Raw genomic sequence first — 12,739 nt, forward strand, 5'->3', positions numbered from 1 at the left:
GTCCCTCCACACAGCCAGCGCTGGGCCCGGACCCCGAGCTTGGCGGCGCTGCCAGGCTCCATGCGAACACTCAGCGCCCAAGGAGGAAGGGCGGCCCTGGGAACAGTGCCAGGCTGGGAGTCAGGGTTGTGACAGCCTGAGCACGTCGCTTCCCTGCCCCAGGCCTCAGTTCCCCAAGCTGCAGCATGGGGACAGTGACAACCAGCTCCCCAGGAGCTGCTGGCTCGGGGGGACCGTGCCTCCTGCAGCGCTCATACAGCCCCTTTCAGAGCAGGGCCCTCGGATGCTCCTGGAATACAGACATCGGGTGACAGGAAGGCCGGCTGGTACCTGGAACACCCGCCAGCCACGCAGTAGGCCTGGCCCCAGGTGCTCAGCTGGCTCTGCCTGCTCTGCGTGGAGGGCGCAGTCCTTGCAGCAGCGGGAGTCCACCTGCGTGGCCATGCTCCGGCATCTCCAGCATGGAGCCAAACCTTGCTCCGCCGGTGGCTGGTGGTTCCTGGGCCCCAGCAGCCCCCGAGCACACACCCTGCCAGGGAGAGGGCTGGCAGCGGTGGGCATGGGAGACAGACACGGTGAAGTGCTGGGTCCGCCTTCACCCAGCACACCTGCAGCCAGCCGGCCAGGGAGCAGCAGCGCAAGCCAGCTCCTTCTCCAGACCCCCCTCTAGCTGGGATGTAATTTTTTCCCCTCCAAAGGTAGCATAAAATGGTCACAGTGTGAATGCGCTTGACCTTTTGTCTTGGACTAATCTAATTGTGTCGTCTTTGTGTAATCAGACGGTAAAGGTCAGAGCTGTATTTAACATGGGGGCCCTTTAGGTACTGAATTTGCCTTGCAGTGAATTAACGTGATTATATTTCTTTCAAATATGCCAGAGACCAGGTCATTTTAACCCTCTCCGTGCTGCCAGCCTCGCCTCTTTGTTTGCAATTCCAGGCAGCGGCACTGAGGCAGAATGCGGCTGGAGATACAGAAACCCACCCGCCCCCCACTACACGCACTCTTGTGAGGTCTCCGGGGACAGCGAGTGTGCTGTGAATCCGCCTGGAATGGCGGCAGCCTCGCCCTTCCCGGACCCCAGGGAGGGTCGAGATTTCACGCTCCCACAAAGATTGAACGCAGCGAAGAAATTCAGGAGACTCCTCTGCAAACATGAGCCTGCCTCAGCGGAACGCTGCTTTACAACTCTAGATTGTCAAAAGCGAACAGGACATTACTCAAGTCCAGATGAATGTGTCACCTCTGTCGTTGACAGATAAGGTGTTCTCGATGCCCCAGATACATTAGCCATTTGGAAAAGGGAAGGTCGTACCGGTTCGGGGGCAGTATATCTACAGCTGAGCCCGGGGCATGTCGGACAGCGCTCGGGGCTGCACAGGGCAAGCCAGCCTTGTCCTCTGGGGGCGGGACACCCACCGTTCATAGCACTCCATGCTGGGGGGTAGCTGTGGGGAGACACCCCATTTGCTCAGCCCCCGCCAGGGCGTGCACCTGACTTTCGGCTTTCCCAGGGCGTTCAGTGCCCTGGCTCTCCTGTCTCAGCACTTCCACAGGCTCCTCCCCTCCGGTCTTCACACTCCTCCCTCCTGCCCACGCCCCTGGCCCTGGGTGTCACTGGAGCTCACCGGAACTCATCCACGGCCCACAGCTCATGGCCACTCGCCTGCCTTTGCTCCTCCTCTCTGATGGGGCTGTATCTTGCAGGGCAGCTCCCTGGGACAGTACCATGTAGGTACCATCCCCACTCCTGTCTAATGCCAGCCTTCCTCATGCAGGGTGCGGGAACCACTGCTGGCCCACGTGCACCACCAAGGGCAGTGCCGGGCACGGGGTGGGCACATCAAGAGCAGACTTGGAGCCTAGGCTAAAGGGGGCGCTGTGCTTCCTGGAGGGATAGATGGGCCGAGCCCCCACAGGGCTCAGAATGCAATCCCTGGAGCAGACCTGAAGGGGAGCCCCCTCCAGACACCCCCATCTGCCTACTCACCGAGTTCGGGGTCAGTGGTGCTCCAACCACATCAATGATCTGGTCCTTGGCGTCTCCCTTGCCCTCCTCCATGCTGAGCCCGGCCTGCCCGTCTGCGCGGGCCCCCTCCATGCCGACGGGGCCAAGGCTGCCCGCCTTGGCCAGCGCCTCGTGCCGGTGCCGGAGCATCTGCAGCTCGTACTCGCAGTTGGCGAAGGCCTGTTTGAGCTCATAGAGCAGCACCAGGTCGCTCCGCAGCTCGTTGAACATCTGCACGATCTCCTCTGTCGGCATGGGGCTGAGATCTGGGGAAGCAAAGGGAGCTCAGAGCTGGACACCCCGGCCCTGGGAGGGGAGAGACACCCCAGATCCCACACTCACGCCCACTGCAGGGGCCTCATTCCCAGCCAGTGGTTTCACAGCAGTTAACAGGGCCAGAGAGCTCTGAGGGCTCTGGCCCAGGGGTTAAAAAGCAACCTAGCCAGGTCGGGGCCCGGGAGCCTTTCCCTTCCAGGACACTGGTTCAGATCCAACTCCAGGCAGGAGAGCTTGGCCGTGGCTTCCATCTTGGACCTGGTCTCAGGCCAGTTCCCAGTGGACGGGTGTTGATAATACAAACCCCAGCTGGTCCCCTTGTCGGTGGAGGCCAAGGACTGACGTCCCCTCTTCCTCCAGGGCAGGACTGAGGCCACTGACCTGGGGCTCACTCTGCTGCTGCCCATTATGGCCCTGTGTTACAGCCGTGTCTTACGGACGAGCCGAGCTCCCACGTCACCACCTCACACCCAGAGCCCTGCTAGAAAGAGCTCACAACTTCAGAAGAGCAGTGCCTGAGAGGCAGGAAAGGGGGAGAAAATCCACACACAGATCCCACTCCACGCAGCACTGCCTGTGTGCGGGGCTCCTTCCCCTGCACCACGTTAACCTCGCGTGTGGCCATGCTGGAGCACTCCTGCCTTAGAGGGGGAAGGCGGAAGTGCAGAACCTCTGCCATGCGCTGGCCCCGACAGCTCCCAAGGCTGCCCTGAGAGCTCAGGTGGTGCTGCCGTTCCAGAGTTGGAGGCATGCTCTGTTCCAGCTTTACAGGCCCAGCGACAACAGGGCTCAGCGGCAATGGGGCCTTCGCTACAAGCCCTGAGAGACTGCGCGCACCAGGCCTCTGGGCAGCAGCCAAGGACTGTCCTTGTCCCGCCAGCTGCAGAGGCAGGAGCATTCTCCTGCCCTCCCTCAGGAGGTTCCTCTTGAAGCTATCTGAAGCCTGTGACCCTGACCCCACCCCGGCGTCCCTCATGAGCTCTCATTCCCTCCCTCCCCCCACCCCCGGCTTTCCCTTGGTTAGCATCTGCTCTTTTAAGCTGGAAAAACAACTGACACACCTTGATTCTGTGGGCAGGGAGGGGGGCTTTGTTGGTACCAGCCTGGCAGTGCTAGCGCGGCACGGGGGGACCCTGTGACAAGGGCCTTTAGCACTGCCCATAGCCAAGGCTGTTTCTGAGGCACAACAACAGGCCACAGACGATGAAGCCTGAACACTAACAATGGTTAGGCCATATAGTTACTGAGCATGCTCAGTGACCTCTTCCAAAACCTCGGAAACGTTGCTTTTTTGGGGGAGGCTGGGGGTGGAACATTGCGTGCTGGGACCTGTCGTCACTCTGGGTGCGACTGTGAATGGATTTCAGCAGCTGGGCACAGCGCAGAACTCTGTGGGCTGCGCTCCGGCCACCCCTAGCGATGACTGCGCATTGTGTGTGCTAAGTGAACGCGTCTCTCTGCTGTGAGGCTAGCAGAGTTCAAGAGCGAGGGATGTGTGTTTACTCAGCGGCGGCGCGCCGGAGAGTCACCCAGCAGGCCAGCTACAAAATGGAGCTGCACAGCCCCAGACACATTTTGGACTTGCCACCAGGAGCAGTAAATTGGGAGGAAAGGAAGCTTGAAAGCTAGCCCGGGCACCCCTGAACAATGCACATGCCGTGGTCACTGGCACACTGCACAGGCACGGCTGAGATTGGCCTTCACAGTGCTGGACTGGGCTGCCACTCTTGATGGTTAAAATAGCCCCAAACAAGAGAGAGACAAAGGCCCTTTTAAACCAGTTTTCGTCTGGGAAGGAGGAAAAAAACCCTGCGCATCTTGTTCTGGCTTTTGCCCTTTAAAAAAAAAAACCCCATAAAATATTATTTTAAAACCCATTCACATAGTGTTATTTAAGAAACTGCCTGTATTACTAGGGGAAAAAATAGCCTATCTAGAGGACAAAGGCTTGCGCTGTGTGTCTCTTTCTCTCTAGCATGCCCCCTTTACTCACCTACTCCGAGTTCCATCAGCATCTGCTCCAGGGCTTTAATCTTCTTCTGTCCTACCGAGCTCGGCAGTTTCATCTGGAACACAAAGGTAACAGAGCCACACAGCTCCGAGTTAGCCCTCACTCGCAGCCATCTAGTTCAAAAGGCAAGAGAGCTTTGCTTTTTATAGTGCAGGGAAAAAAAGAAAGCAAGCGAGAGAAAGGAAAATCAAGTGGCAGAAGAGGGAGATAGGGGCTGAAAGTTTTCAGACTAGGTCCGAGGGCAGGTATTGAAAAGCCTGGTGAGGGCTTTTATTTTCCCTCGCGTGTGTGTGCAAGACGCGCTGTTTTACAGCTTCCACATGTCACTGAATTAACAACAAAAGTTCTTCTTGGCTTCAAACCCTCTCCCGCAGTGCCCAGCCCATCAAAGGGCTCATTTACACAGCAGCTAATGTGCAATGCTGCCCTACTTTATTCGCTTTTGCAGCCTTGATTAGACTCATGCGCTAACAGACTCACTTCTCCTTGTCCCTGCTGAGCCCCAGACCTGTGGGATTCATTTACAGAGCGGGCTTTATAACAAAGGGAGAGACAGAGAGCACAGTTACTTGACTGGCGGAAGTGTGAACACACATTTACATTGGAGCTAAGGGGCTAGGGGAGTGCGAGATCCTCAGATGTGAGCTCTGAAAGGGAACCGGAGCTGGCCGCAGGAGGGAGAACGCAGACACTTAGCAGGGTCTCGGCCGCATGCCCTTTGGCCTCTCTCTGCCCACACCAGACATTTATCAGAACACAAGCAGCCCAAACTCGCCAGGCAAGAACAGGATTCCAGCACCACACCCCCAGGGGCCAGCCGAGCTCTCAGCCACGGGAGTTTTGCTGAGAAGTCCATGGTGCCTCCCATCCCTCGTCAGTGCTAGGAGACCAGCCAGGGTGGGCTCAGCCCCCACAACACAAGGCACGCTTCCCACCCAGACCCTGCGAGTTGTGCCCATAAGGGACCAGCTCCATCTCCATGCTCTCCCCAAGGTTGTCAACAGGCGAGGAATGATTCAGTGATGTGCTAGGAACCATGAAATAATCAGGGCGATCACCACACACACCAGCAGGGTAGGCAGGACACTGGACCGGGGTTCGCTTCCCAGCTGCACCTCAGACTGGGTGCGACACCTAGAGAGTCACCCATGCCCTGTCTTCCTTCCCTGTCTTAAGGGCCCACATCAGTCAGGAGCGTGGGGCTCACAGATAATACGATGATGCGACTCATCACAGGGCCACGGGCAACCGGCTGAAACAGTCCTCAGGGGCAAGTCCGGACCAACGCACAGGATGCAAAGTTACATGTTAACTTTAAAAAGGGGAATGGTGCCAGGATGGGGACGCTAGTTAGAGGGAAATTAAAGAGAGGCCTCACCGGGGTAAAAAGCCTGCAAGCAGCATGGAGACTCTGTAAAACCACCAGAGAGAGGCTCAGACTCAATTACACCTCAAATCAAAAGAGACAGTCGAGTGCCAAAAGAACGTCCCCATGGCTGAACAGCAGAGTCACGGGGGCCGTTAGAGGCAAAAAGGCAGCTTTTAACATTTGGAAATCCAGTCCTAGTTAAACTAATAGGAAGGAACACAAACTCTGACAAGTAAAATAGAATTGGCCAGGCCAAGAAAGAATCTGAGAAGCAACTTGCTAAAGACACAGAATCTAACAGCAAAAAAAAAATTAAGTACACGAGAAGCAGGAAACCTGCCCAACAGACAGCGAGGCTACTAGCCAACAAAGGTGCTAAAGGAGCCCTCGAGGAAGACACGGCCACTGCAGAGAAGCTCCATGAATTCTCTGAATGGTCTTCTCTGCAGACGATGTGGGGGAGAGTCCGACATCAGAGCTGTCCTCATTGGGTGACAAATCTAAAGTCACCAGGACCAGATGGCATCACAGAGAGGTCCGAAGGAACCCAAATATGAAATTGCAGAACCACTAACTCTGATACATAACCAATGGCTTAAATTGGACTGTACCAGATGACTGGAGTGTAGCTAATGTAACGCCGATTTTTAAAAAGGCCTCCAGAGGCGAGTCTGGCAATTACAGGGCAGTAACCTTAACTTCAGCACCAGCAAGCTGGTAGAAGCTATAGTAAAGAACAGAATGATCAGACACATGGATGAACATGATTTACTGGGGAGGAGTCAACAGGGCTTCTGTAAAGGGAAGTCAGGCCTCACCAATCTTTTGGTCTCTTTCAGGAAGTCAACAAGGACATGGATAAGGGGGATCCACTGGATATAATGTACTTGGGTTTTCAGAAAGCCTTTGATAAGTTTCCTCACCAAAGGCTCTTAAGAAAACTAAGTAGCCATGGGAAAAGAGGGAAGGTCCTCTCATGGATCAGTAGCTAGGTGAAAGACAGGAAACAAAGTGCAGGAATAAATGGTCAGTTTTCAGAATGGAGAGGTAAATAGCAGGGTCCCCCAGGGGTCTGTATTAGGACCAGTGCTGTTCATGTATTCATCAATGATCTGAAAAAAGGCGTGAACAGGCAAGTAGCAAAATTTGCAGATGACACAAAACTATTCAAGATAATTAAGTCCAGAGCAGACTGTGAGGGTTACAAAGGGATCTCACAAAACTGGGTGACTGGACAACAAAATGGCAAGTAAAATTCAACATCGGTAAGTGCAGAATGCATAGTGGGGAAAAATAATCCCAAATATACATATATGATCGGTTCTAAATTAGCTGTTCCCACCCAAGAAAGAAAATACGGGAGTCACCATCGATAGTTCTACACAAACTTCAGCTCAATGAGCAGTGGTGGTCAAAAAGGTGAACAAAATGTTAGGAACTATCAGGAAAGGGCTAGAACATAAGACAGAAAATATCACAGCGCCACTAGATAAATCTCTGGTGCGCCCACACCTTGAATACTGTGTCCAGTTCTGGTTGCTGCACCTCAAAAAGGGTACAGTGGAACTGGAAAAGGTGCAGAGAAGGGCAACAAAGATGATCCAGGGCATGGAACAGCTTCCATCCGAGGAGAGACTAAAAGGATTAAGGCTCTTTGGCTTAGAAAAGAGAGGACTAAGGGGGATATGATCGAGGTCTATAAAATCATGACTGGTGTGGAGAAAGTGAATAGAGATGTGTTTTTTATTCAGTGTGCTTCACACAGGCACAACAAGGAGGGACAGGGACAGCCGGCAGACTGCACAGCAGGACGATGTCCCTGACAGCAGGACGGACGAGGCTGTAGAACAGAAGAAGTGGGGTTTATCCCATCACTTGGGAGCTTTAAAACGAGGTGGGACAACTGGTAAATCCCCCTCCCCTTCCAGCCCCGGGAGATGGGCTGGATGATCTAACAGGTCGTTGCTATCCCATCTCAAGGAATTGCAATTCTTTCCCTGTTTTCTCTCTTGGCACAGAGTTCTGTAGCTACGTATTTTCAACCTCACTGGAGCCCTGGGCACCAGGCCTCAGCCTCACCTCTAAGGCCTGCATGGGGCCATCATCTCTCTAGCCAAGACAGGAGTCCTTTGCAAGCCTGCCACACTCGTGCCAGCTTCCTGTATTCCTGCCCCAGGCAGTGCCACAGGACAGCATGTCACCACACAGTGCAGGCCTGGCCTGGCCAGTTGCTAGGGACAAACCATAAGGAGTCAGCTCTGCTGACTGTTCTGGCAATGCCTTCGACTGTAACTACACACGCTCCTGGCCAGACAGTGCCTGGGAGCACTCAGCATCTTCTTACTGTCCAGCTCTTCAGTTAAAGCTATTGGGGGGTAGAGGGTGGGGCACGGATGGGCGCGCCAATGGACCCAGACCTCACCGAGAGAGGCGCAGAACGGCAGCACAAGACGAGCAGGGCTGTTTGGGTTTGTTTAGGCTAAAAAACACATCAATTAAGCTTCCCTTTAATTCTGGGGGAGGATCTGGTCTGTGAACAGGAAGGCTTCATCGGCTTCTCAAAGCAAGAGTGTATTTTAATTTTACCATCATTAAGAAAATGTTATGATTTATGTGGCTGCTGTCGGACTAATATCTTTAAAATTTAGCTGGCTAAGCCAATTCATCTTTAAGACTGATGAAGGTTGATTGCTCTCTATGCAAAATGTATTAAAACTAAATGAGGAGTCTATTACTCACAGGCCGCTGATAATCTGTTAGGTAGGCTCCGTTAGCTAGGCTGTCTCGTAGCGCAGAAGGCATCGGTGCCCGGCGTGAAGGCGAGCGGGAACAGGCATGAGCCAGCCCTGGTTTGGGCTTAAACAGCTGTAGGTTGTAAGCAGCCACTGCTTTGCAAGAGCTGCACCACCCAAAACAGCCTGGAAGACCCAAGACAGACAGCAGCACTCCCACCGAGCGATACTGACCAGGACACGCCGAGGCTGAGGACTAAAGGACAGGGTCAGTCTGGCTCACGGCTGAGCCAGTGGCAACAGGTTCAAACCCCGCTCCAGGTCCTGGATTTCTGCCTCTTGAACACGAATCTGCAGACCCCACCGATCCCAGCATGTAGTGCTGCATCCTGGGCTGCTGGGCTCAAGGCAGAGCATTGCATGCTGGGATATGCAGTGTCTGAAGATCACCCGTTTTAGATGAGGGTGCTGAGAGCGATCAGCAGGCCTGGCCCTCGAGCTCCTGGTGGCCCGGGCTGAACAAGGCTTGGGACCCCCCCTGCAGAATTCTGACGAGACGAACATCCCTGCTCGAGTTTAAAGAGAGAATTCCCAGAGAGCAACGACAGCTTCCCAGGGGAGTGGCAGTCGCCCTTCTCGTTCCCTCTCCAGAGGAAGCTGCTCTTGTTATTTACTATTTGTAAAGTCCCCCTACGACAACAGCCGGGAATAGACTGCTCTAGTCACAAAACGGATTAGCTTGGATTTTGGGGGTTAATATATGTTGGATGCTTTCCTCCTCCGACAGGGTCTCCTAACACCTCTTTTTGCAAGACAGCCGTGCTTATAATTACACCACCATCGCTTTTGATTTACGGACTGCAATTCTTTGTCCTTGCTATAAAACAACGTGCTAAGCACGTGAACTGGGTGTATCAAGAGAAAAATAAATAAAGGCCAACACACTAACGTGTCCTGCAAAGCCGCGCAGCTACGGTACCCAAATCTCCCATGACAGAAACAAGGCGCTTGGCCTGGGCCCCCGATGCTGGGCAGGCAATGCACCTGGCCCTGAGCTGCGGGAGGCACCTAGGTGCCTGCCTGCCGGCTCCCCACTGCAGGACGGAATGCTGGGCAGTAAGTGGGTTATGCAACGAACAGAGAGAGGCAAACTCACTTTCGTAGCCCAGTTCCTTCCTGGAGCAGTCCCTGGAGTTGGCGGGGGAGAGGCCTGTCCAGACCTCAAGGCTGAGCACCTGAGGGCAACAGAGTTATCTGCACCTCCATTTAGGTCTGAGCCACACCTACATAGAAACTCACTGATTACTGCAAGACCTACTGCCGAAGAATGAATTCTGCCAATTAGTGATGAAACAAACAAAACGTGGTAACAAAGAGGCAAGGATACAGCCTGGCAAAACAGAGTCTTCATTTGGTTTTTGTGCGTCGTTTAGTTTTCCTGATTTATGATAATATGTCAGAGCAGACCAGTAAACTTCCTGGAGTATCGCTTGGAAGAGTAATGAACTCATAGTAACACGAGACCTTACCACAGAGTGCCCAGGGATTACTTCGTTGCTGGGAAGCGGTTACAGACGGCCGGCTGCTGGGGGTCTGCACACAGAATTAACAGCTTTACGGATTAATAAGGAAGGACTCAGCAAGGTCCTGCTGCAGGATGATTATATCATATTGGATGCTCTGCCATAGCCTACTATAAACTTAGGACTTTCGTTACGAACCTGCCATTTTCAGAAGCTCAGAACGTTCTCAAAAACTTGACTTCTGGGGCTGAAATTTCCATGCTTGGTCTCTCACTAAAATGGTTTGGTTTTGTAAAGTTTGAGTAGCATTTATTAAGTTATTTCACACAAGTTGTTCCCTGTTTTAATTCAATTTTAGGACACACTTTTCCTCATGCTGAGTTTTGCCATTATATACCCTCAGCATTGCTAGCCCTGAGGACTGTGCCCTTCCACCATTTTGCAAAGTAAGCTACAAGCATTTAAAGATTCAGTTGTGTGCATACACGCTCGTAATGCTGACAGACACTGGGCCCTCATTAGCACTGCAGCTAGCCTCCACAAAGAAGGTTTTCAATGCAGAAAACTTTCTCTGTAGCCGGCTTTCCGTGTGAGAATGAGTTCTGTGCTGATGTCTTTCTACTCCTGCAGAGCCTGGAGGTTTGCAGGAGAAGGGAGCCCAAAGCTGTGCAGAAGTAATGCTCTTTTGTCCTGGGTGGCGAAGGAGGAGGCATAAGGGCAACCTCTCTCCTGGCGTGCAGAAGCAGGTAGCTCCCTCTCTCCTACAGCTTGAAAGAACCACAGGAGGAGCCTAGCAGATCTGGAATTTTAAACAACAGGGAAATTAAAATACAAAAATGTACAATTATGGGAGTGAGCATTTAAACTCGAGAAGGGAGGAAATGAAGACTGAATGTACAATCTGACCTCGGGCTCCTTGTGTGCATACATTATAAGGTTTTAATTACACAATTGCATTCTATTTCTCAAATAAAACGACCCTCTTTTCCCCCGTACAGCCTCAGATCCACCGTGCAGAATCCTGTCGTTCTGCACAGTGATGTCTGTGAGCCAGAATAACAGAGTTCAGGAAGGTCATTTAAATGAGGAGACAACAGCAAAACATATTTGCATGTCATCTGTATTCTCTGTTGGCACATCGGATGGTTTACAATTAAATTACAGTATGAACACTCAGTAGCTAAGCATCAGTATCGGTGATGCTCAATACAATACCACCTAGGGTACACACTTTCCAATATACTAATGTTCTTAGAAACAAACTTGGGAATGCTGATTTACAGAAAGGATTATTTTACAGCTCACTTGGCTTGAAGGTAAATCTACTGCTAACTTTCAAATCAGCAGTGAAAAAGTATAAATTCTGTACAAAACAAATTCTTCTAGAAATGAAAGAAGGGGTTTTACTAGAGAGATTTCCTTTAGGAGATTGTAAAATCTTTCTCAAGGGTGAGAGAGAGACTCGGAACCAAGGAAAGAGGAAGTTAGCTAAGCTTCCAAATAAGAGATAAAAAAAAAAACAAGAAATAAAAAAATATCCTTTGAGATGGATGACACTGCATTGCCCTGATCCATGGGCTGAGTAACTACAATCAATTAGAAAACGGCACTAGTATAACTATCTCCAAAGGAAATGTTTTGTTTCAACGTACAATACTTCTGGTGACTACATTATTAACATAAAGAATACTTTGTAAATAACTCATCATGTACCCCAAAATGGAGAAGAGATGTATACTATGTATTCTTACTGTAAGAATAAAAATATATAGTACAAGATGCTACAGACTTGTACCTAAGGTTGAAACAAAGCAATCGTTATCTGAGAAATAACGTGATCATGACGCAAAAGACTATCACAATGAATGTGCACAACAGGGTTACAGCTGCACACTCAGCCTTAACTTGGCAATTCTTGACTTCAACACAGGAACTGCCAGCCTGGATCAGGCCAGTGATCCATTAGTCTCTGACATGGGTTGGTACCTGATGCTTCAGAGGCAGACACAACAAAACTTGCAGTAGGATGTTATTCTGCCTAACATGTCAGGGCCAGACCTTGCCAGTTCTAGATTGCCTGACCCTGAAGCAGGAATGTGTATATCAGTTCCATGTTGTTTTAATCCTTGCTATTGTAACTGTGTGATCTCATTATCCACATAACATTCAACCCTTTTCATATTTCCTTTTAGCACTTTGAAACTGGCTGCCTTTCAATTTCATTGGCTGTCCCTCCCACTCTTGTATTTGGAGCAAAGATGAACAGAAGCACTTGCTCTACCTTCTCAAGCCCATCCCTTTAACACCTCTTCAAGAAAAAAAAACCTCCCAAACTTTCCACTCCTTATTGTTACATTCGGGTACATTTTCTAGACATACAGGTATTAAGAATGCCTGCGCACTCCCACACATCCCTAACTAGTCATGCTATAGATAAATATTACGCCTGGGGGAAATCTGCGTCACTGCATGGACAGAATTCACGTCCCCCGCAGATTTCCTTGCTTCCCCGCAGGAAAATGACTCTCTGACATGGAAGCAAAGGAAACCTGCAAGTGCAGTTACAAACCACTCCCTAGCTGTGCAGGTACATCGTTTCAGGACCCCAGAGCAGCTGACAGAGATAAATCACTGCAGGGCTGGGGACACACCAGCCATGGGCTCCTACCCTGAGCCAGGGATCAGCTGCTAGTCCTGGCTGGGCTGGAGGCAGAGGACAACAGGACTTCCTCTTCCCCTGCAAGGTGTGGCTGGAGCTGCGTCAGACCCACCCCCTGTGGGCGGAGGGGTGACTATGCGGGCGGCTGCTCCTCCATCCAC

At 51.6% G+C, this 12,739-nt stretch overlaps 1 protein-coding gene across 3 annotated transcripts in view; it reads right to left on the minus strand.

Annotated features, from left to right (window-relative positions):
- Positions 1-12,739, minus strand: part of DMAP1 (DNA methyltransferase 1 associated protein 1) — a 44,660-nt gene that overhangs the window by 2,888 nt on the left and 29,033 nt on the right. For all 3 annotated transcript variants that reach the window (XM_050961179.1, XM_050961178.1, XM_050961177.1), the window contains exons 9-10: positions 4,278-4,350; positions 1,991-2,274 (exon numbers count right to left, since the gene is read on the minus strand). In XM_050961179.1, coding sequence (XP_050817136.1) covers positions 1,991-2,274; positions 4,278-4,350 — 357 coding nt within the window. The remainder of the gene's footprint in view (positions 1-1,990; positions 2,275-4,277; positions 4,351-12,739) is intronic.

Source organism: Gopherus flavomarginatus, chromosome 7, assembly GCF_025201925.1.
Source record: "Gopherus flavomarginatus isolate rGopFla2 chromosome 7, rGopFla2.mat.asm, whole genome shotgun sequence".
NCBI classification, from domain to species: Eukaryota; Metazoa; Chordata; order Testudines; family Testudinidae; genus Gopherus; species Gopherus flavomarginatus.